The 25,232-nt window shown below is 29.6% G+C and overlaps 1 protein-coding gene across 1 annotated transcript in view; it reads right to left on the bottom strand.

Annotated features, from left to right (window-relative positions):
- LOC129965694 (diuretic hormone receptor-like) overlaps positions 1–23,438 on the bottom strand; it is an 85,385-nt gene extending 61,947 nt beyond the window's left edge. The window contains exon 1 of the mRNA XM_056079803.1: positions 23,095–23,438. Within this exon, the coding sequence (XP_055935778.1) occupies positions 23,095–23,209 (115 nt within the window). The 5' untranslated portion in view covers positions 23,210–23,438. The remainder of the gene's footprint in view (positions 1–23,094) is intronic.
- Between the last annotated feature and the right edge of the window lie 1,794 nt (positions 23,439–25,232).

Below are 25,232 nucleotides of genomic sequence, written 5' to 3'. Positions count from 1 at the left end.
CAAAACAATTCTAAATGATTTTTTAAACGCAATATTTTAATTTATAAAAAATAACATTTCATCAATATCTGAAAATTTAAATACAATATATCAAATTTCACCAATCCAGCTCATTGTGTTTCTGATTTATCGTCTTTATGAACATACATTATTAGAAAATTGTTTTATACTTCTTTTTTTATCATATGAGAACATGATGTCGTTGTTTTGGTTTGGAAGTTTTGAAGTCACAAACGTACGGGCAGAAAATGAGCGATTTATTGTTTTTGAGGCATCAATTTTTCGCTTTTAGGGTTATTAGAAGATGATACCAAAGTTTAACACATTTGACAACTTATTGCCAACAAAAGGTTACAAATTTTCGCGTATGGCTACCTGTACTCGATTCTCCTGTCTGGCCGATAAAGGGTCGTAAGTCTGGCAGGGTCGTAAGAAATTATCGCCCGAAGAAGCACAGAGAAGAAAACAAGAATCAACACGAAACAGCAAAGAAAAGTATATATATATATATATATATATATATATATATATAATTTTTTAATATTTTCATTTTTAATTTTTCTGGCTGACAAAAGAAGTTTTGGAGATCGAACCATCTTGAGATGAAAAATACCCATCGTTTTCTAAATATCGCTGGATGCGTAATATGATAGTCACGTGATTGTTTTAACCGGTTTAAACTGATTTTTCACGAAAAAAAATTCTGGTATTGAGAAAAAAAGTTTTAGAACTCGATTGATTTTTAGATGCTCAGAAGCCATCACTTTTCTAAATGTTGGTGATTGTGAAATATGAATCACGTGAGAACATGATAATTTTTCTGTCGGACTGACACCGCGTTAATTTAAAAAAGTAATATTCTGACATGAACTTGAAATTTATGATAGCATATTGCAATTTTTTTTGAAGGAATGAAGGTCAGAATGCCAAAATGTATCAATATTTCGAAATCAATATTTTTGACGATTACAATAATTTCTCTTTACGTACTTCGTACGTGAGAAAATGGAATCTGTCATCCTTTAAGGAACAAACTTAATTAAAAAACTGATATTATCTCTAAAGTGATGGCAACATCTGGAAGAGAGTCTAATGTGAAGTCATCGCCGCTTCTAATATTGGATAGAAGTATAAGCACTTAGAGAGAGCTCGTTCCAACAGAATTTGAGTAATATTTATGACTCATGGGAAGGAAGTTGACAGGCAGACGTCAGTGATGCTGCAATAACTGAATAAAATGTTCCATTTCAGAGTTATTCTGCGATAAAGTTGACATCATTCACTAAAAAATTCACCAACTTTCATTTTGTATATAACAGATCATCGCCTGTTGCTATTGAACCTGACTGCTTTCAGTTTAGATTATATTTTATCTATGTAACTACTGAGCTAAATCAAATTGATATTGTGTTAGAAAATAAATGTTAAACTAAAAAAAACTTGAAATACGAATCATTTTATGAAGAAAAGAGTAAGTTTCTTTAATTAAGCAAGTAAATATCGCAGAAAGATTTCTATCTTTTCGAATTCGATGTTTTCGCAAATGATTTAGTTAGTTTAATTTCAAATGGTAGAATTTTCAAATTTTTCAGTTTAATTTAGTTTAGTTTCAAATGATGTATTTGTGTGGAATCATATATTGTAACGAAACTTGTTCTAATTTGGCGAGGAATGAATGGTTCAGTGGCAGAATGCTATAAACTGAAAACGATAGTTCGCAAGTTGACTTAGAATTGTTTAGTTGCCTTAGAACTGCAGGCAAGTTGCCTAAGAATTGTTTTGTTATTGATTTACTTTCGGTTATTTCTCGTTTGTTTTAGAATATTCTAATAATTTCTGTATCTTTCTAAGTCTGGAAGATTCGAGTCATTTCGTCTTGTGGATAAAAGCAGATGTAAAGTTTAGTTCCCTGAATAAAGTTGAGATTAGTGAGTGTTATCTTTGACTTTAATGAACGCTCGGTTTATCTACTCTAACTTCATCTATGCAACAATATTAATTCATAAATAATTTAGTTCTGAGAGTATCAAAATAGTGTATTATCAATGACAAGCACAATTTTACAACATTTCAAATATTAAATGCATCAAGAAAAGAGAAAAAAAATCGATAAAAAATTCATACTTTAGAAGCTTGAAATATATCAAATTAACTAAAATCGTTTAATAAAGGATGATATATTTTATTCAATATTACATTTAATATTAAAATAACTGAAAAACTTTTTAACCTTTTTTTATCACTGAAATTCAAGAATTGTTTTAGACTAAAATATTGCTTCGAATAAAAATATTTCCTTTTTCTCACATCCAGATTACTGATGTTCGGAGTATCGACGCTATTCTTTATTAAATCTGTTCTTAGTTTTTATTTTGATCCCATTGATTTTTCTGCTTAAATTATCCCCTTCTGACAAGTTATGTTGAAATAAAAGGGTTTAATATTAATTTTTTTATTGTCATGACAAGAAATCGATATCCATCTCATTTTCAGAATGTCAGGTGCTCAAGAAATAATTCTGATACTTAGCAAGTGCATCCATCAAATATTAGTTAACGTCTTAAGGGTTTAATCTCCGAGGATATGTGCCTAAAGAATGTTTTGTAACCATTAACACCTGTGAATTAAGGTTGTTTGCTCGCCGATATGAAAATAATCCTCTTGATACTGAAGTAAAATATGTCAGCGTACTAAGGATTTTTAAATTGAAAGTACCAAGAATTGATGGATGGTATTTAACCAGTTTTAATTTCCTTCAAATTGATTCTTATAAGAAAAAGTTTTATTTTTAATATTTGGAATTACATCTCTTTAGTAATTAAAGGCATAAAGTTTAATTTCAAATTTAAAAGTTTTTATTTTTTTATTTTTTAGACACTTTGATTTGATTTCTTTTGCATTTGCGAGGGTAGAGTTTGGAAACTAATTTTTCACATACGTTATTATGTACTTCAGTTACGAAATTTTTTCCAAATGTTTGTTCCCGTTGTTAACACAATATCTTCACATTTCCTGAATTTAATTTTCAAATAATCGAAAAAGTTTAGTTTAGATTCATTTGAGAGACACCATCTGGTATTGAATTTTAAAGAAAAAACAATAACGGGATTTCACAATATTTAGAATAATTAATTAGAATTTAGTGACTATAAATTAAAAGAATATATTGATAAAACAATATTAAAATAAACAAATATAAAATGTTTCTCTTCAGTAATTTAATAAATGTGTATTCTGATTCTACTTATTTAAAAATTTAGATCTTTGATCTGGAAAAAGTACATTTAATTCCTTTCTCAAGCCACGCTGGGACTATTTTGGGACTTATTTGTAATTTTAAACTGTGGTCAGATGACGAAGACGACGCCTGAGCTGACGAATCTTTCTTCAGGCTGCTTGGCCACACTGATATGAGATATTTGGCTTCAAGGGGTTTAGCGTTCACCAAGTCCATTAGCACGAGTGTTCTTCATTGAAATCGGGTCTCGACCATAGAATTCTAAGGTCTCAAAGCCCGCAATTTTACTATCAGACTACTGTGACCCCATTTTTTGAAGAAAATTTCGGTATAAGGGATAGATTTTTATAAACTATAAGAGCAGAGCAAGCACATTGATAATTTGGTTTTATAAATTAACAACAAGCTTTTAAGATATTCGAGATAGATTTAAAAAATTAAAATTGGAAATGAAAGATGGGGGAAAATATATCTCTATCGAGTTACCATACGATGTACAATTTATTTAACGTTCACCAGACCTGCAGCTTTATCATATTTATTCATGGAATTATGTCTGGAATTCCCGATCTTCTTTGTTATTAGACGATGGCTGCATTTGTTACGGTATGTAAAAAAACATTTATAATTTAAAGTTCTAAATTTTATTTTTATTTTGAAAAAAAATTATCTTTATTTTGAAAAGAATGCACTTAAATTATTTGCAAAACAAATAACCTTATTTGAAGTTTGATTTGACTTTAAACATAATTGTCATGCAAAATCCTCAAACTAAGCAATGAAAGACTGACATCCCACTTTCATTCTTATTCTTCGCATTTTATTAAAAGTAGGAATTTCTTATATTTTACAGAAAATATAAATTCTGCAAAGTATGATTGGATGAAATCTCTTAAATACTTCCGCAAAAAAAAGTTTTTGGAATACTAACATTGTGTGCATGATTTAAAATATATTTTATATGTGAATAGGTTTAAAAAATGCCTTGAGTTTAAAAACTGAACAATATTGCAAAACTCAAAACGATCATTTAGGAACCTTCAACTCTCAGCAACTACAATAATTCAACGTCAAAATTATCGTCAATGTGAAAACAAGTCAAAATTGGCATGGCGTGGAGCGGAAAATTGGATATCTGACCTTTCCAGATTTCATCACTTCATGATTACAAACTACAATTTGCTAACAAAATATGAACATGATAATAAAGCTCTTTTCTAATGGATAAAACATTGATTGCTAAATTTTTTGGTAGAAATAGGCTTGGAAGCGCAACGTAATATATCTAATAAGTTTCTTGAAGAAATTTTTCTTTTAATAACTGGATGGGATTTATACTTCCACTAAGAACTTATTGCTTCACATTTGTTCCTTTTCTTCTCCCCCCCCCCTTTCCCAAAAAAACCCCTCCCTTTCAGGATTATTATTTCTTGGAATTCAGAATTTTTGTTTTCTACTTACAGCAGAGAGTAATTTCGCAATTCTTCTAACTAATCCACTTAAATGTTTGTGGAATTATATTTATTATAAAGATGATGATTAAACAGGCTGGAATTTCCATTTTCAAAAGTATTCTTCTTGCGTTTCCCTGAACTGAAACATGATATTAGGTTGTTTAGCAGTGCATACTTAATGCAATTTCTTATTAAATTAAAAGAAAATTTATTTTCCTGTTTAGAATTAAAAATTGAGAAAATGCTTATTGTTCTAATTTTTATGAAATTTTAGTAAATGTAAAATTGTCTTATGATAGAGCCTTAATGAAATTCCAAGCATAATTTTTTTATTAAAGTGATAAATTAAAAGGAACAGTTTTTAAAACCCTTTCTTCTAGCTTCGGGAAGTAGTTCAGTTTTAAAATAATACTTAAACAAATTAACAGTATTTTTTCCACGAAATTGAACGAAATAATCCATTAATGGAATTGTTATAGCTCATTACACAAATAGTGTACAGCAAAAATTTCTGATTTTTCAAAGAAAATAACTTAAAATATATTTACATTTGCAGCTCAGTTTTTTTTCATATATAGGAAAAGTTTGTGCAATATGCAAAACTTTTGAATTGTATTGAATTACTGGAATTAGAAAAGATCCTTCTCGCATTTCCTCATAGTGAAACATGGGATAAGGTTGTTGATTAATACACACATACACATTAAGCTGATAAAACGCAATGATCTGCGGAAATTTTGGGAATAAACAGAAAATTATATGGGAAAAAAAGATTAACGAGGATTGATGGAAAGTTTTTATACTAAGGGAAGAATTTATGAATGTTATATTCTAAAGACCAAGACTTTTTTTCCATTTCTTGTGAAGAATAGTTAGGGTAATAGTTTAGTTCGTGTATAGTAATTAGGACATTTCTGTAACATCGCCGGTTGACTGCTTGATCTTCGGGTACTCAATCAAAGCGCAAGATTGATCGGAAGCAACTTGCCGAAATGAGTCGACCAGGGCATAGGTCAACGACAGTATCATGTCGATCGTTTCGAAATTTTTTAGATCAATCAGAAACTTGTACACATGTCTAATCTCCATGCAGTTGTTTTGCAGTAATGAATAAATGCCGTCTTTAATTTTCAAAAGTTAAAATCAAATGTCAAGTTAACATATTGCTGCTTCCAAACATTTTCCATTTTTTCCCCTCGATGCCTCGTGTATGAAAAAATCTTTTTTTACTATTACAACGGAATGAAACGGGCGGCACACATACGTATGCCGAGTGTAACCCTGGCATACGTATGTGTTGAAACGTATGCCAGGGTTACACTCGGATAGTTATAAGAGAACCAGTAGGTAGCGCACGCGTAGAAAGGCTGAGAAATGCTTTTCGGTCGATAGCAAATAATTGTTACGGTGGAACAATTATTCCGACATTTTTTTGCTCTTTGTTCTTTCTAATGCGAGATAGTATTTTTTTCCCATTTTATTTGCCATTTCTTTTTTTTTATAGTTTTCCGAATTTAGGTACGTCGAGCTCTTATTTTCGTGTTACCATGTTTCTTTGTAAATATCCATCATTTTAATACTATACGCAGAGGAAAAGAAGAATTCTGGGGCGCCTAAACGGCAATTTATAGCCAAGCATGGAATGCCTGAATCTATCTTATGAAGTTTTGGCAAACATAAACCAACCTCTTTCTGAGCATGCGCTGCCTACTGGCCGTCTTACAAATGGCCGAGGGTAAACCCGGTATTAAGTACATCTTAAATAAAAATTCCGAGATAACGCTCGTAAATTATACCCCCTAATTGCTCGGAATTCAGAAATAACTAGGGAAAATAAGTTGCTTGTTTATGAGTCATGCTAAGGCCTGTCCTAACGTATGCTTGCCCAATTTGGGTATGCGCTGCAAAATTCAACATAAATATCATAGACAGGTGTCAAAATATAATTCTTAGACAAATAACAAAAACGAGATGGTTCATGAGAAACTACGATATAAGACTAACCCTTAATATCCCCTCAATAAAAGATTTCATTAAAAGCATTGCAGAAAAAATTTTCATGACTTAATCCAAATTTATAACGCTGCAATAAAAGAGAGAAATTTACCAACCAAACCCAAATCCTTCTCCAATATAACTAAATCTTATTTATACTCTCAAATCAGCCCTCTCATCTCGACTCCATTAATATTAAATTAAAAATCAATCATAAAATTCTCCTCATCTATCGAAATAGCGCAATCAAAGTTCCTCATGAGCCATACCGTAATCTTTCATTGGTCAAAAAACATAAAAACCTCTGCATATCTCCCCACACCAAGGCAAGAAGCATCTCCGGAGAAAAAAACAAACATCACATCCTAGAAGCCTCGCCCCTCCTCTGGAAGATCCACCCGGATTTGACCAAAGACTCTGCCTACCCAAGACTACATACACTCCGGACCAAGTTTCCACTCAAGCCCCAGACTTCATCCACTCCAGCGAATCTACCAATCCAGAACTCACCATAACTGATCGTGGGTAACAGAGTTTCGTGTTGTGGATACCACAGAATCTTTCGTCCACACACACAAAGAGAGAGAGAGAGGATAAGTTTACATTGCAGTGCCATTTGTTTTTGGCATATTTGTCATTCACTGTGACATAAGCAGTCTGATTATTTATTTAACCCCACTTCGTTATCTTTTCCCAGCTTTATTTAAGAGCAGTACACCGTCAAGGAAGTAAGGAAGTTATATAGCGTTAGTTACTATTAGAGAATCATTATGTTCAGAGCCAATTCATAAGATATCTTGCAGGTAAGTTGAAGTCCTTTTTTTTAGACATACGGACACATTTTTTTTGTTATATTAACGTCCCGTTTGAAAGCTACACTAGGGCTATTTTGGAACGGACATTGTAATTTTGAACCGCTGTCAGCTAAAGAGGATGAACCTGAGTTGGCACCTCTCTTCCCAAATTTCTACACCACACCAGCAGGAGGACTAGCTGCGACGAATTTAACGTGAAACCAGACCTGCTTACACGACGGTTCTTGGGAGGAATCGAGTCTCGAACCTGAAACTATCCGGCTCCGAAGCCGAGAACTTATCACCAGGCCACCGTGACCAACCATACGGACACAGAGAAAAAACAAGCACAACAACATAAAAATACAAGTCCTTCATCGGATACATTCAAAGAGAATGTGCGTCGTGACGTGCTCACTTCCATGCAAAGTGGTGTCACTCATCAGAGCAATCCACATCAGATACGAAGGGTAAATGGAATGATAGTGAAATTAACTTAACATATAGTTGGATATATAACACTCAGAAGTTGAATAAGTGATATTAATAAAGAATCTAGAGCATAAATAAGCACTGCTAGATTGACACTGGAGTTGGTTTTCTCTACTACTAATAAAGGATAAGTACATGTGTGTTTTGACGTTCTATAGCATAGACAGGTGAGATTTGGATTTACTCAATTTGGTACGGGTATACTTCAAAGGTTTGAAATATGTATCTCATAATAATGTGTTTGATATTTTTATTTGAATATTAATTAATTAAAAATTATTCACGATTTTAGTTTTTTCTCCTCGAGAACTGCTATAAATATTTTCGAATAGAACTGATTTTTACACCCATGTTTAAAAAGAACCATTCAAAAATCTTATTTTAATGACTTCAATTTGTGTTGTGCAATTTTAAGGCAATTTCTTTTTCTAAATTTTGACAATTTCTTAAAAATACTTTTTTTCTTCCGTTATTGATAAACAAGAAAGAAATATTTTGTTTCCATGTCTTCAATGTTTACATAATGAATAAGAAAGTGAAGATAGATGGTGGATTACTTGATCAGTTATACTTTCAATAGCACTATGATATCACGAGATTTTATTAAGCGAGACGGTTCTCATACAGAATGAAAAGAACAAGTATAAGGCTATTGAAATAACACGGTTTCATTGCCTATCAATATTTGATGTTTAAAAATATATTCTTGGGGGAATCAGGGATATTAAGTTATGCAAAAGAATATTGATTGTATCACAATATTACCGGTTCGTCGCCAAAGACCTCTAATAATAATAATAAAAAAAATAAACAATTATTTCAATTTATTAAGCAATTTTAGGTTAGTTATATTAGCGTCCCCTTTTAAAGCAACACTAGAGCTATTTTGGGACGGACTCGTAATTCTGAACCGCGGTCAGATGACGGGGGTGGCACCTGAGCTGCCCCCCTTCTCCAAACTTCCACACCACATCAGGGGAGGATGTTTGGCCTCGACGGATTCAACGAACACCAGACTAGCATACACGAAGGTTCTACTGTGGAATCGGGCCTCGAACCTGAAATCCTCCGGTTCCGAAGCCGATGCCTTACCACCAGACCACATTTTTTATTAAAAAGGAGGAGAATCTTGCGCTTAGAAGAATCTTGGAGAATCTATCTTAGGAGAATCTTGCGCGTTAATTTATGAAAACGAAAATTAATTGAATCTTAATATTCCCGACGTACCGACCGATCGCCAATGGACTTTAGTAGTAATAATAATAATAAATTAACAATTACTTCAATCCTAAGCAGTTGTTTTTGCCAGTGTGATTAACAATTGCATAATATTTTGTCTAGAGAAACAAAATTGGAATCTTCTCGTATCAGTTTCTATTTATCGAAGATACAACCGGAGAAGATATTTTAAGATTTTGAGTTATTTTTATAATTTAGACTTTTTTTAAGCATCTAGAGTTTTTTATATGTACAGTAATTACATAAGAAGGATAAATTTGATTGAATAAATAAATCTCAGCAAGATTTATTTTTTGATATCATAAAATACAATCTTATTTATTCGCTGAAAAGGAGGAACTCGTCAGTTTTACGTAATTTCCATTCCATCTTACTTACGTCGCAGTTCATCATCTTGTTAAGTACTGTTGCAGGTGGTCGTGTTGAAGAGAAGGAAAAATGATCGTTTCTGCATTATTTATGTCTGTAGTAGTTGGAAGTAATAATATCAACTATTTCTGTTGAACTTTACAAGATCAGAATTACTTGTGGAGTGAAATTGAATTAAAAGAAAGAGTTTTTATTTTTTAAAAATACAATCACATACTCAAATTTAAAAACAAACAATCATAATTAATAAAATCCAGAGATTATTTTTAAAAAAGGATTAATTAAAGGCATAAATGTGATGGATATATTTTTATTTTAACTTACCTAGAAAGTATTGATCCTATTTCAAGGATGCGGAGTCATAATAATGAATATTATGCCTATATTATTAATGAATATTATGTTTATATAAATAACTCTTAAAGGATATTTATTTTGTTGATACTACCTTCTTAAGTACTCTCTTTCAATTTCTAAATATATCCTTTTCTATTCCTAATTTTTCTTTATCGAATAGTTATGATTACTAGAAAGAGCACAAAAAAAAGAGTGAATGTTACAACATTTTTTTAAAAACAAGACTGAGGTTTAGAAATTTCTAATTAAATTTATTAATATAGCAAAGTGTATTTTCAATTGCTTTGTCAACTAAAAAAGCGGAATTCATTTATTATTATTCAAAATTATGATTACACATTTTTAAAAATATACCATCGTCGATGCAACAATTGAGTGTTTATTCAAACTGATGAAAAAATTCAGAATTGTTGGACGATGGTTTGCTTATAAAGATAAAACAATGAATATAATATCCTCATAGAACATATCATGTATGTTGTTAATCCATATTTCTTTTAATGTTTATTGAATCTTTTTTTATCTTTTATTAAAAGTTATGAAAAATTCATCTGAGTGCCCTTTGTGAAGTGCAGAGAACAGTTTTTAATTTCAGAATTACGAAATAGAATTATAATTTTTTTATTAAATTATTAATAGCTATTCTTATATGTAGATTAGTTTATTTCAAAAGTTGGAATTAAATGCCTTAGAATACTTGTGCTTTTAAAATTTAATTATTTAATTAATTTAGTTAACTTTTATTTAAATAATTGGAAGAATAGCAATAGAATCTGCAACATTTCTTTTATGGTTCCAAAATATATTTTGCATTAAATACATTTAAGGAAATTGGAGACGGTATTCAAACTATAAACTAATTTAGAATATTTAAGTGAGATAAAGAAATGTTCCACTTAATGAATAAACAAAGATTTATCCTTTATAGCATCATGTGACGGTCCTTTCCTTTATTTAATTTCTCAGAAAATTCGATAAGACATATAAGTCCATTTCAGATAGGGAATTGGGACCTCTGACAGATTTTCAATAAAATTTGGCTTCGCATGCTTCATAATTATTTTTTGAACACTGATCTTACTTTTGCTTAGCTTCGCATTTATTACAGATTTTACGAAATTAAATTCTCAATTTTAGCAACACGCGCCCCTACACATCATTCTGTGCAATTTTAGTACATGTCTTCAAAAACAGATGGTGTTAGTTAGTATATTGTGTACTGTCAGGAATCTGGCTTGAATATTAGATAATGTGAAACTGGTGAGGAAAAAAAAAAAAACTGGTGGAAACTGGTGGTTTGAAAAAAATCAGAAAAAAATTTTGTGTTATCAACTACAGTTAATTGTTTGAATTGTATCATACAACTTTAAGTTAATCATTATGAATATTATTTTCTTATTTGTTCACAATATTTAGAATTTTTCAGAGGAAGTAAATTATTGTTTGTTTCACTATTTTTCATCTTATCAAAATTTTTATTAATCAAGAAACATAATTTTTTTATCATTTACGAAGAACTATTGAAAGACTATGCATTTTGTAATTTTTAATTTCAGTTCTATAAGGTTAAAATAGCTGGATAATATATATTGGAAAGACACCATAGGAGTGACGTGGTCTATAATTTATGAAGATGTGATTGGCTGATGCTAAAATTTATTTTTCTTACCGAAAGATTATATGCTCGAATCACGATTCTACACAGCCACTATTTTTAAAGGAAATTATAAATTTGTCCTCTTACGATATTATATATATATATATATATTCTAATTTCAATTTAATTAATTTCCAAGATTTTGTCTTAATTTAGCCATAGTAACTTCATTCTAAAAATATTCTCTTATTTCGTGATTCAATTCCACTTTCAGTTTAATTAATCCCTTTATAAAATTAGTGCGCCATCAGTAAGTACTACGTATCAAATGAAAGTGATACTTTCATTGCCCTTGTCAGAGGTCATCATATGCATTCCATTGGCACGTGGCCGGAAATTCTATGTTATATAAGACTAGTGATCATTTGTTTCGCGCTTCTTTCTTACTTCTGCTTTTGTGCTGCGCTGTGGTGGACGTGAATTGTCCGCGTCTCTGCTTGTAAATAATTATGCTTTCATGAAATGGACATTAAAATTAATTTAAAAATATAACATGTCTCTTCAACGTCTTCGAACCTGCATTCAAACAAAATAATGTTATATATATATATATATATATATATATATATATATATATATATCGATGGATTTTTACTATTTCTAACACCGTTCTTTTCCTTCGAACGGTTCTACATTTATAAAACGAAATAGTTTTAAAATTTTGACTTCAGAGATTTTATCAAAATTTTTTAAATAAATATTATCTTAAATTTTCGTTTAAATAAAATTGATTATCACTTCATTTTTTCATTTTTTTTTTCTGGACTTAGAAATCATGGCAAACTTTTGTGATGTGCAAGTTTAAAAAGCTCCGGTCTTGGGATTGGTCTTCAGCAGAGTTCTGAAATAAATTTTATCAAAAATTTATTTTAATGTATACCTTTAACGTTAAATAAATTTTATCAAAAAACGCTCTATCTTAAACGTTTATGTTTATTATGTTTACACATTCTTATAAGGAATGTAACGAATACTGTAAAGAATATCAAGAGGGCGCTTTATATTTACAAATTTTTTAAGACACACTTTTATTAGTGAATAAGAAATTGCAACTTTTGTCGATCTGCTTTCTATTTTAAAGCATTTAATATGTATCATAATCCATTATTTTAAATACTACAAAATCTTGAAACCAATTAATCTCCAATTCACTTCGAGATGGTTCCCCTTTTTGAGGAATTAAAAGTTAATTAAATTACTCAAGTAACTTGCATTTATTTCTAAAAATAGCATTAATAACGTGTAACATGCATACAAATGATGCAAACGGAAACCAAGAGAAAAGTTGAAACTTTATTTTCATCCATAACTTTTTAAAAAAATGAAAAAAAAAATCCTAAAGAATTATGAATAAATAATTCCCCCAGAAACCATTTCCTAGAGAAAAGCTGAAGTCAAATTAATTTAAACTAATTAAAATCAGTGCAGGGATTTGGTATTAACCTTTTAAACTTTCAAAGAAGAAGTGAGACTTCAAAGCGTGCATTAATAATCTCTTTACTCTGAGACATTGCTTTGGGATAATGGAAGTGCATATTTATTTTTAGAAAATAGAATCACATCGAACTCTGCATAATAGTTACCTATTTTCTTCTTGGAATTTACATTATGTAAAGAATATTGCATTCTTAAAATAGTACCTTTGCACTGATCTACGTTAAGAGCATTAGTACATACATTTCTAGATTTAATTTAAAATAATCTTTTTAATATTTGGGGAAAGAGATTAAACTCATGAAGCATTAAACACATCAGGTCGGTATCAAAATGAATGTGATGTACATGTAATCACTCATTCAATCCTTTTCAGAATTCATTTAAAATACGTAATAGGTAACTGGTAATTAGAAATGAAATATTATATTTTCATTATGATGAATGTATTATGATGAATTTAAAGGGCATACTAATAGAATTCCAAAATATTTCATTTATTTTTAACATACGATGAGTAAATGTTGATTAATTCACACTGAAATGAATAGTTTTGTTTATCATACATTATAAACAAAAATATCTTGATACTGGAAAATTTATTTGTTCTTTTATCATGTTGTTGTTGTTTATAGCATTTGTCATAGACAAACCAGCTGACTAAGTCAACAATTTTAACCCCTTAACCTACAACTACGAGCATAGCCCGTAGTACGATGATTGATTATTATTATGTTATTGATTTATGCTATATTTTAGAGATCGATAATAGTTCTTTTGTATATCTACCACAATTATTACATCAGGTTAAATTACCTATGGAATATCCCACAAAATTATTCCAGTTGTGTCTTATTTATATTATTCACGTTCCATAAGTCATGCACGTACAACTTAGGATCAGTTTGCCAAACCGTGGAATGGTTCGAAATCCTCGCGATCTCGTTTACATTTTCGGTTTAAACTTTTGGAACGTAAATCATAGGTTAAGAAGTTAAGCCGAGTTTTAGTGTCTCTTGTTTCAATAGCGCCATCTAGGGCCAAGAGTACGTCTTAGCTACTCATGCATCACCGCCCTTTTCACTGGGCGGACTTCAACCTTACATTTCATTCACTCATCCACAAATTGTAATTTAGACCTGAATCAAAGAACGATCACCTCTGATCCAGTACTATTTAGTTTTATTATTTCTACAGCAGGGTCAATTCATTTCCTGTTGGCTCGAAGTTATGCTAAATGAAATTAACAATTGTAATTCCACCAAAATGATGTGTAAGAAAGGAATATATAGTCAATTCACAAATTTATTAAATTGTTTTATTCAAAAATTATGTTATATGTCCATGCTATAGGACTGCTACTTATACATTGGACACTTCTACAAATAGTTGAGGATTGAAGTAGAAAAAACTTTTAGTGCCATGAATGAAAAAAGAAAAAGATTCGAAAAAATATTCGTAAATTGGAAAAGAAACTGGAAACTGAAAAGAGAATACTTATGTGAGTTATTAAAATAAAAATATCTTTTAATTCATTGTATTTTATATGATCAGACAGATTTCATAACTCGAAGGCTATCTCGTGCCACGTACTTACATTATATTGCTTGCTTTTTAAACAAACTCTTATTCTGTTTGAATTTAAAAACAAAAACAAAATTCTATGGTTTTTCGAAACTGGTCATTCGGAGTTTTTCAGTAAATCATACCATTGTAAAGCTTGACGAATGAAATCAGTTGTTAGGTATGCAATCCCTTTCAGGATAAATTTTTCATAAACTGTTATAAAATGCTTTTATATTTCCTTTAGAAATTTTGCTCAAAATATATTGAAGAACACCTATGAAACAAAAGTATCAGTTACAGCCAAATACATTTTGGAATTTGGAAGAAAATACGGCTTTCTTTGGATTAAAAAATCTGCTTGGAAGCTCATCAAATGATACTTTCAAAACCTTACAGATTGATTAAAAGACTTACTTAAGTTCCTGAACTAAGAAATATGATAAATACTTGGTTCCAATCATAAGTATCATAAAATTTTTATTTTCTTTTAAATGCTTGCAAAAACTTATATTAAACGAACAAATTGCCTACTCTGCAGTTCAGAAGCTGCAGCATATTTCGAAAAATTTTTATTCAAATTTTGGCAAGAAACATGCTTTAAAATTTAATTTATGAGGATTTTTATAAGATTTTTTACCAAAATAAAGAATTTGAGAAAAAAAGTTTTTAACATATAAAATAGCATTAAAGTGAAGATAATGCAAATGAATTATGAAACAAAATTCAAAAAAATTATGTAAATGAACGCAGAATCAAAATTCAAATGATTATGTAAATGAATGTAAAAACAAAATTCAAATGATTATGTAAATGAATGTACAAACAAAATTCAAGTGATTTTGTAAATGAACGAATCAAACAAAATTCAAACGATTATGTAAATGAAAGCAAAAACTAAATTTAAACGGTTTTGCGTAGTAACCTGTTTATAAATTAAATAGATTGAATAAAAATTATTCGATATTTACGCAAAAAAATTTAGCTTTTAAATATAATCATCTATCTTAATGGAAAAGATTGAAAGATAAGAACATGAGAAATGGTATTAAGAGAAACATATTCACAGATGATCAAATCCCTAACATTTTATGGTGGTCGAGTTAAAGCTATTTCTAAAATTGCATTATTAGCACTTTGCACAAAATTAGGGTTTAAAGAGATTCCATTCGGAATCATACGGTTTAGTTAACTTTTAATTTGATATGTCTCAAATTTTTAATGCACTTATAGCATTTATATAGAATATTATTTAGAATATATAGAATATATGGAAAATTATATAGAATATCTACTTGAATTCTACTAATATCTACTTGACGAGTTTTCTTAGAGTTTATGAATATGATAAAAAGTAGATTCCATTCTATCTATGTATTTCCATTCTGTTTACGATACGAACGGATGTAGATTATTATTATAATTATTAATTTGAACTTAATTAATTCATTGAAGTTTTGAATATAAATAAATTACTTTTTGACATTTATTTATCCACTACAAACCTTTCATCATTTTATATTGATAATTCTCAAAGTTTAATAAAAATTCAACTAAATTCTGAAGAAATAAATATTTTCAATGGCAAAAAAAAACTATTATTAGCTAGTTTTTAAATTAAAAAGTTTGGATAAATATAAAGATACATTTAGTTGGAAAAGTTCAGTAGTTGACTTAACTATAAATTAAAATCATAAAGATCAGTACCCGAGACCTGAATAAAATTTACATTACGATTAATTAAATTTACTTTTAAAAGTGAATATTATCTTCGGACCATGAAAAGGTTTCTTCCAAAAGAACTTCCGTTTATCGCTTAATTTTGTTATAAATGTTGAAAAATGGATTGCGAACTACAAATAAAACTACGAAATATTCCTTCATTCAATTTTCAGCAAATTCAGTTCAATTGACAGTAAGATAAGGAATCGCGACATGTTAAGTAAGTTATCCATTTTATAAAAAGTTTTTATTTCCTGTTACTTTCATATCTACTTGAGTTTTGAGCTTCCTTGAGAGAACTAAATTTTAGAATGGGACAGAAAGTCGACCAGATTTCTATACTGTAATGTTTTTAATATTTATAATAATGAATTATATATTTTTTTTAATTAGATTTCGTTTAAATGTTTCCATTGCTCAAATAGAGGAAGTTTTTTAATATGAATACAGATTTAAATATGTATTCATATCAAAAAATGAAGTCAGTTCTCTTTCCAAGAAATATTGAATTTTGAATATCATTAACAATGAGTAATTCTATTTGACAGATTGTAATTAATTAATTGAAAATACCAAATGGAGTAGTCTACTGAAAAAGTCATTACTCTTTAATAACGGTTTTATTAAAGAGCAATGGATAAAACTGTGCATGCCCTGAGTGCTCATAATTTCTTACAAGAGATAATTCTGTATCTTAGCATAAATAAAGCAAACCGAATATATATTTTAGACATCTCTTTTCCAAGCGAATGCATAAAAATTTGACCGAAATTTTATTAAAAAGATCACATATCATATTTCATTTATCTAAGCGGCTAAATCGATAATTATCACATTCACATGCTTTAGAACGTAAAAACGAAGAGAAGGCCAGTTTTCTGGAATATTTGGCTTATAATTCCACAAAAACTAAATTTGCGTAGCAGATTTTATCCATTTAACTTTTTAGTGTTCTTATGTATATTCGGACAGATGGACAGACAAGCTTCCTACGTTTCGATATAGCTCTTTATTTGACAGAAATCTGAAAGTTTAGTGCATATGTGCAGTACCAAATTTCATTTGTCTAGTTCAAAACATTTTTGAGTATCGTATTCACAGACAGAGATGATACTAAAAATATGTTTTTCGGAATGAGACAGGTCTGAAACATGGATATCCATCAAAATCTCGTCTTCTTATTTTTATCCGATTAAAAGGCTTTCTATTGTGTATTTCATACGCGAGAAAGTAAAAATATCTATGACAAATAACTCAAGTTATTTTGTAACATAATAGCTGCTAGATTCGGTTGAATTACTATTCATTGCGCATGGAAGAAAAAATCTTTCAAACAAAATTTCAATATTTCCTCCAATATGGATTTAAAAGAGACATATGCAAGCTAAAAATAACATAGAAATTTTAAGGGTAAAAGCTTAGAAGATTGCAGTGAAAAGAATAAGAAGTCCTCTGAAAATTCGAGCATAAATCAGTAAGATTCTCTCTATAAGTTGAAATGGTATATTTCCGGGTGGCCAACAGATTGTTTTCCGAGCAAATTGAATCTGTTTCCGAAAAATTGAATCTGCTTCCGCAGCTTGAAGCACCCTCGATAAAAGCTACATCTGGAAGGGTTTCCACTAAACCACCTAAATCACATTCAGGGGACTTCGGAAAAAAGGGCTCAAGAAGTATCATCCCCGTAAAATATTTCATGCTGTTTACTAAGTGTATGGTATAGGATTACATTTCTTGTAGAGAAGATAAGCAAATTTTTTCCGGGGCCTCACTTCTCCCAGATAAGATACATCAGCATAATCAGATAACCCTCCGAGTGTATGGAAGAATCTATGAGGCACGAAAGAGGATTGGATGAGGATTTTAACCTCCTCCACTGAAGGTATTAAGAAAGAAAATTTCTGCTTGTTCAATTGAACAAGTTTCTTTCATATGGTGATACTATATTTTATATTTTCTTAGCTCACCATATTAAATAGATTATTAGGTTCAAATCTACTTTGATGTGGACGCCAAGGATGCCAACAATGCCAAATCACCAAGGTCAAAAATTAAGATTTAGTTTAGTTATATTAACGTCCCGTTGTAAAGCAACACTAGGGCTATTTTGGGACGGACCTCGTCATTTTGAACCGTGGTCAGATGACGAGGACGACATCTGAGCTGGCACTGCCCTCTCCACGCCACACCAAATCAGCGGGAGGATGTTTGGCATGACGAATTTAACGTGCAACAGACTCCCTTACACGACGGTTCTTCGGTGGAATCGGGTCTCGAACCTGAAACCCTACGGCTCACAAGCCGAGACCTTACCACCAGGCCACCGCGGACCCCAAAATTAATACGGTTGGCTAGATAAACAACAGTATGTTTATAGTTGCTTATGATCTAATCCATTCATTAGTTTTAAGTTAACATTATTGTCTACAAATTGAAGGAACACACTAAAATAGATTTCATCAGAGTTTTATACTGGTTATTAAGTAGTATCGGTTATTCAAAACAATTGGAAGACTTCTAATTCTTTTAAGAAATATGAGAAGTAAAATTTTGATCACAATACAGAAGTAAGATTAATTATTTATTTGTATCCGTAATATATGCCCTATATGATTACTCTTGGGCACAGAGGCAGCAATCCTCCGCTTACTCCAGAAAAACTAACCGGCATTTACAGCCGGTTTATTTATTATGCAGAGCATGCATTCATAACCGCATGCAAGCTCTGCATGTGGCTAGATCGTCTGCCAGTACTTCTTTGGTGACTTTATATCATGGGAATGGGTCGCAGATTCTTGACTTATTATTTCTTTTACTTGCAACAGTAAACAAAGTAAAAATATGAACAGAGGTTGCTTCAGAAATTGATGAAATAAACTATTATACGGATATTGCACAGGTGACTAAGAGAAATGACATAGAGCAAGCGTTATGCACTTACACAAAACTTCTAGCTTCTTTTTTTTTTTAATGCTTATTTGGGAGATTTGGAGGCGCAGGAAAAATTGTTCGAGATATGAGAAAATTTCCAAAAAGTTATATACTTCACTTTTTCAGAATTTAGAAGGTAGGCAAATGTGTTTGAATTTAATTTGAGAGTTTTTTTTTTAAATTATTGAACGATTTAAATCTTGAGATATCAGCAATCTTTTCATTGTATATCTCGTGCTCTATTGCGATCGAGATTTGAGTTACTTTCTACTCTTTTGAATTCAGGACTTTTTATTATAAAAACTGTCTATAAATAATTTTATCAAGAGAATCTCTGTCATTTGGACCTCTTTTCCCAAGAGAAAAATGATGCAAGATTATTAAGGATTTATGCAGCAGGTTAGATAATACAGCTATAAATTTGTCATAGTGTCTTTTTTTTTAAAAAGCGAAATCATTAGATTTCTTCTTAGGCATAACATATATTTTTCTTGTGTAAATGGATAACATAAAAATCAACTTATATGCTTAAAATTGCTGATTTCATGCATTAAATAAGCGACTATTTGTGTTGATTTCTTTTGGTTAAATTATAGTAACGTCTCGTTTTTTAAAGCAATATTAGGGCTATTTTGGGACGGATCTCGTAATTTTGAACAGCAGTCAGATGACGAAGACGACACTTGAACTGGCAATCCTTCCTACAAACTTCCACACCACACCAACGAAGCGACTGTGAAAACCACGTGCAAGTTAATTGGTGCATCACGCGATTACCAGCAGTAATCAGATGACGAAGTTGAATCAGAGTCAGCACTTAGAGTTAGGTATTTAAGCTATATCAACAAATTTATTGAAAAATACTAGATTTGACGTACATCAGGTGCATAAACGGTACATCTTCGAAAGAATTTGGTGTTAAATGCGATCTCGAATTTCAGATTCCATTATTAAGCCACATTTACCTTCTCTATATGCATTAAATCTAATATATTGTTTTTTAAAGTTTGTAAAAATAACGAAAAAGTACAAAAAAAGTAAATTTATATAGGAATCACGATGGTAAATGCTAAAGGGCAATTTAAAAATTTACTTTCTTATGGCGCAACTTTATTTCAATTTTAATATCACTGCATCTCATATTAAAATGTATAGTTTTGCACGTTTTTTGGAATTTTAAATGGAATATTTATTGTAAACATTATTTTAACATTGGGAATATTTACATAGTTTAGTTAAGAATAGGATGGCAGTTGGAAATTTTGTAATTTAGACCTTTTGGATATATATCGCATTTTAAAATTATTTTATTAATTAAAGCCTAAAAATGGTATATGCTGTTGTTGTTTGCTAAAGACAAAAAACTTGAAAAAAAAAAAAAACTCGATCAGTTTGTAGAGGCATCTCATTAGCGAACATTTCACGCGTTCTTTTGTGATAGATGACTATCGAGTATTTTCCCACGTTTTCCATGTTACAAAGCATTGCTCATTTGATAACTTCAATGCAAAAAAGGGTGTCAGAATTTTTTATGGCGCTTCACTATTCCGTTCTTGATTGGTTTTTTTAATGAAATTATTCTCATTTTAATCTTAAATAGCACGGCCATTTAATTTGTACATCTAATGGAAAAATGAACTGCATTATATTCATTGGACTTGTTTTGTAAAGTTATATTGTATCTATTAAATTAATACAGTAAAATTGTATTACGTTTATTGAACTAATAAAGTTATAATGTAATAAAAATATACTGTGCCCTTTAAATTAGCGTCGTAAAATGATATTGTGCCTATTAAATGAACGTATTCAAATTAAAGTGTTTTAATTGGACTGATATAGTAAAATTATATTGCCTCTGTTGGTTTAGTGTAGTGAAACTATGTTGTGTCCTTCGGATAGTGTAGTGAAATTGTATCGTATTGATTTAACTAGTGTAGTAAAATTAAACTGCGCTCATTGGACTAGTGTAGTAAAATTAAATTATGTTTATTGGACTAGTGTGGTAAAATTATAGTCTGCCTATTAGACAAGTGTAGTGAAATTATATTGTGTACATTCAACCACTGTAGTAAAACTATATTCTTTCTATTGGACTATTGGACTAAAGTGAGAAATTATATTGTGGTCATTGGATTAGTGTAGTAAAATTATATCTCATTGATTGAAATGATGTAGTAAAATTATATCTCATTGATTGAAATAGTATAGTAAAATTATATCTCATTGATTGAAATAGTGTAATAAAATTATACTGAGTCTGTTGAACTACTATACTAAAATTATATTTTACTGATTGAATTAGAGCAATAGAATTAAATTGTGTTCATTGAACTAGTGTAGTGAAATTATATTATGTTCATTGTACTAGTGCAATAAAATTATATCACATTGATTGAAATAGTGTAGTAAAATTATACTGAGTCTGTTGAACTACTATACTAAAATTATATTTTACTGATTGAATTAGAGCAATAGAATTAAATTGTGTTCATTGAACTAGTGTAGTGAAATTATATTATGTTCATTGTACTAGTGCAATAAAATTATATCACATTGATTGAAATAGTGTAATAAAATTATACTGAGTCTGTTGAACTACTATACTAAAATTATATTTTACTGATTGAATTAGAGCAATAGAATTAAATTGTGTTCATTGAACTAGTGTAGTGAAATTATATTATGTTCATTGTACTAGTGCAATAAAATTATATCACATTGATTGAAATAGTGTAGTAAAATTATACTGAGTCTGTTGAACTACTATACTAAAATTATATTTTACTGATTGAATTAGAGCAATAGAACTAAATTGTGTTCATTGAACTAGTGTAGTGAAATTATATTATGTTCATTGTACTAGTGCAATAAAATTATATCACATTGATTGAAATAGTGTAATAAAATTATACTGAGTCTGTTGAACTACTATACTAAAATTATATTTTACTGATTGAATTAGAGCAATAGAATTAAATTGTGTTCATTGAACTAGTGTAGTGAAATTATATTATGTTCATTGTACTAGTGCAATAAAATTATATCACATTGATTGAAATAGTGTAGTAAAATTATACTGAGTCTGTTGAACTACTATACTAAAATTATATTTTACTGATTGAATTAGAGCAATAGAATTAAATTGTGTTCATTGAACTAGTGTAGTGAAATTATATTATGTTCATTGTACTAGTGCAATAAAATTATATCACATTGATTGAAATAGTGTAGTAAAATTATACTGAGTCTGTTGAACTACTATACTAAAATTATATTTTACTGATTGAATTAGAGCAATAGAATTAAATTGTGTTCATTGAACTAGTGTAGTGAAATTATATTATGTTCATTGTACTAGTGCAATAAAATTATATCACATTGATTGAAATAGTGTAGTAAAATTATACTGAGTCTATTGAACTACTATACTAAAATTATATTTTACTGATTGAATTAGAGCAATAGAATTAAATTGTGTTCATTGAACTAGTGTAGTGAAATTATATTATATCCATTGTACTAGTGAAATAAAATTATATCAAATTGATTGAAATATTGTAACAAAATTATATTGCGTCTTTTGGAGTAGTGTAGTAAAATTATGTTATATCGTTTGAACTAGCGTTCTAAAATTATATTGTTTTTCTGTCCACTGAGTTAGTTCAAATATCGTGCAATTTTCTTTTTTGACAACATTTGTCCTGTTAGAATCCTCCTTTTAATCACGCTTGATGGTAAAAAACAGCATTTAATTGGATTATAATAATCACGGAAAGGAATTTTTCATTGGAACCTTGGGAATTCTCCTTATAACACATAATTCTATGAAAAATAAAATATTCTTACCTTTGAATGATCGAGTGATATTTTCAGACGCCAAGAGGCATTTCATTTCTTCCGTTATGTCTTCTATATTTACGATGTCTGTTTCATTTATCAGAGGGAGCCGTTTTTCCTCCATCTTGATGGGAGAGAGCTATCTTCCTAAGTACTCAAATATTTGAACTTCGTGTCCTCTAGCTATTCGCTGAGCTTCAGATTCAAAATTGCAGTTTGATGTGTGCTTGGGTTTCACAGAATAATGGGTTATGGAATTGACAAATGATTATAGCACAAAGGTTATGTTCGAAAATAGGATTTCGTCATTTATGCTTGTACTATAGATATATTAGATGAAGTAAAGCTGCAAAATGTGGTTTATATCATTTGCAATTTACAGAATTCAGAAATGTTCATCCATTAAACACGAATTCACAGTCTTATAATCTATATGGTACGAAACAACATTCTTCGATTAGAGTTATCACTCAGATCCTTATTGTATAGTATCTGTTAAAATCAAAATAAGGGAATTACAGAATTCATGAGATTAATGTTCCTTACCGGAGATTTATTAAAGTAAATCAACGCGATTTATTATTTGCTGTGCTGCATTGAGTGCTAAATAAGCTTAAAGTTTGTGCATTTAATGTGCCAAATGAAATAATAAATTATTTAACGACATCGGTTTCAAGTTTAAATGTAAGTCCTGTAAACTTGATATAATAATTAGAATGAATATTCATTGCCATTCTTATCATCTTGTGCAATAAGTAACAAATGGTTCAATCTTCGATTTTGAAAATCAGTTTGGCCGAATATCAACTTTGAGCCAACAATTATTCAAATGTTTTACTTCGTGCTTGCATGATCCAATCACTTTCAAGACTACAAATAGGAAAAGAGCTTTCTCTACACCTATCGGGTAGGTTGGGCCGGCAAGAGTTTTGCTTTACAATTTGATATACATTGCGATTATGTCGTTAAATTCAAAGCAGATATTCTGAAAACTTGTTAGGTGAAAACTGATTTCTTTTATTAATATTCACGGTACACGAATTTTTTTATGTATTCATATTATTATTGTTTGTTATTATGATTCCACAATCCTGGGTTCTATTAGAGTTTTGTTATAATTGTATTAGTTTTTTTACAGATTTGTATCAATTCAAAATTGTTATCAAATCAATTCAATTAATTCGTATCAAATTATAATACATATGTAAAATACACCATTTGAACATACAATTCCTTCTTCAAAAGATGCGTTCCGATTAATTTTTCAGTGATCAGTTTATGAAAAATCAATCTTTTTTTCTCGGAAGTAGAAGAGGTAATTGTCTGTAAATATTAATCTTCAAATCTTCACAAGAAGTCGAATTCCATTATTCATATTTTCTTCCTGATAATATTCACCTGGAAAATAAAACAATAATGATACATATTTGATAACAATTTAAAACTGAATTTAATAATCATTATTAAAAACACATTTTCATTAGCGTACTGACATGTGGAATTTTTTTCATTTGTATTATTTTTTACTTTTCAGAATTTAATTTATAATTTATTATTGTAAGTATTATGAATACTGAGATCATATTTTTTTTTCCAAATTTACTATCAGATGTAGCTATTCGAATGAACTCTTGATTTAATTAAATTTGTTAATTAATTAATAATGAAATTAATAAAATATTAAATCAGTGTTTTATTACCGACAATATATATATATATATATATAAACTCATTAAGGATTGAAAAGTCAAATACAAGCACGAAATAGAAAATCAAATACAAATTCTATCATTACAAACATGAAAAAATATAATTAAATAAAACTGCGATTAATCAAATGAAATAAAATTGTTGGCTAATCTAATTCGTCTCTAATTTTAATCGAAATATTTTTTTCCTTATATGTGACTTGGGAAAATGTTTTCGACACATTTAATTCACTCACATAGCATAATAATAACATTTGCAGTAGAAGTTGGTATTATTGCAATTATATCAATTAGTTTACTTGAAAAAAAATGTATGATAAGGTGTTTGTGGAAAAAAAAAGACAGTAACTAATTTATTTGCAAATTTCGAAATCCCAAGATACTGGCGAAATGTGGTTACCTTCGACTGATAGAATGTTTACATTCGAGCTCCAAACA

This window comes from Argiope bruennichi, chromosome 4 (assembly GCF_947563725.1).
Source record: "Argiope bruennichi chromosome 4, qqArgBrue1.1, whole genome shotgun sequence".
In the NCBI taxonomy this organism is placed as follows: Eukaryota; Metazoa; Arthropoda; class Arachnida; order Araneae; family Araneidae; genus Argiope; species Argiope bruennichi.
This window is presented reverse-complemented; position numbering and strand designations above follow the sequence as displayed.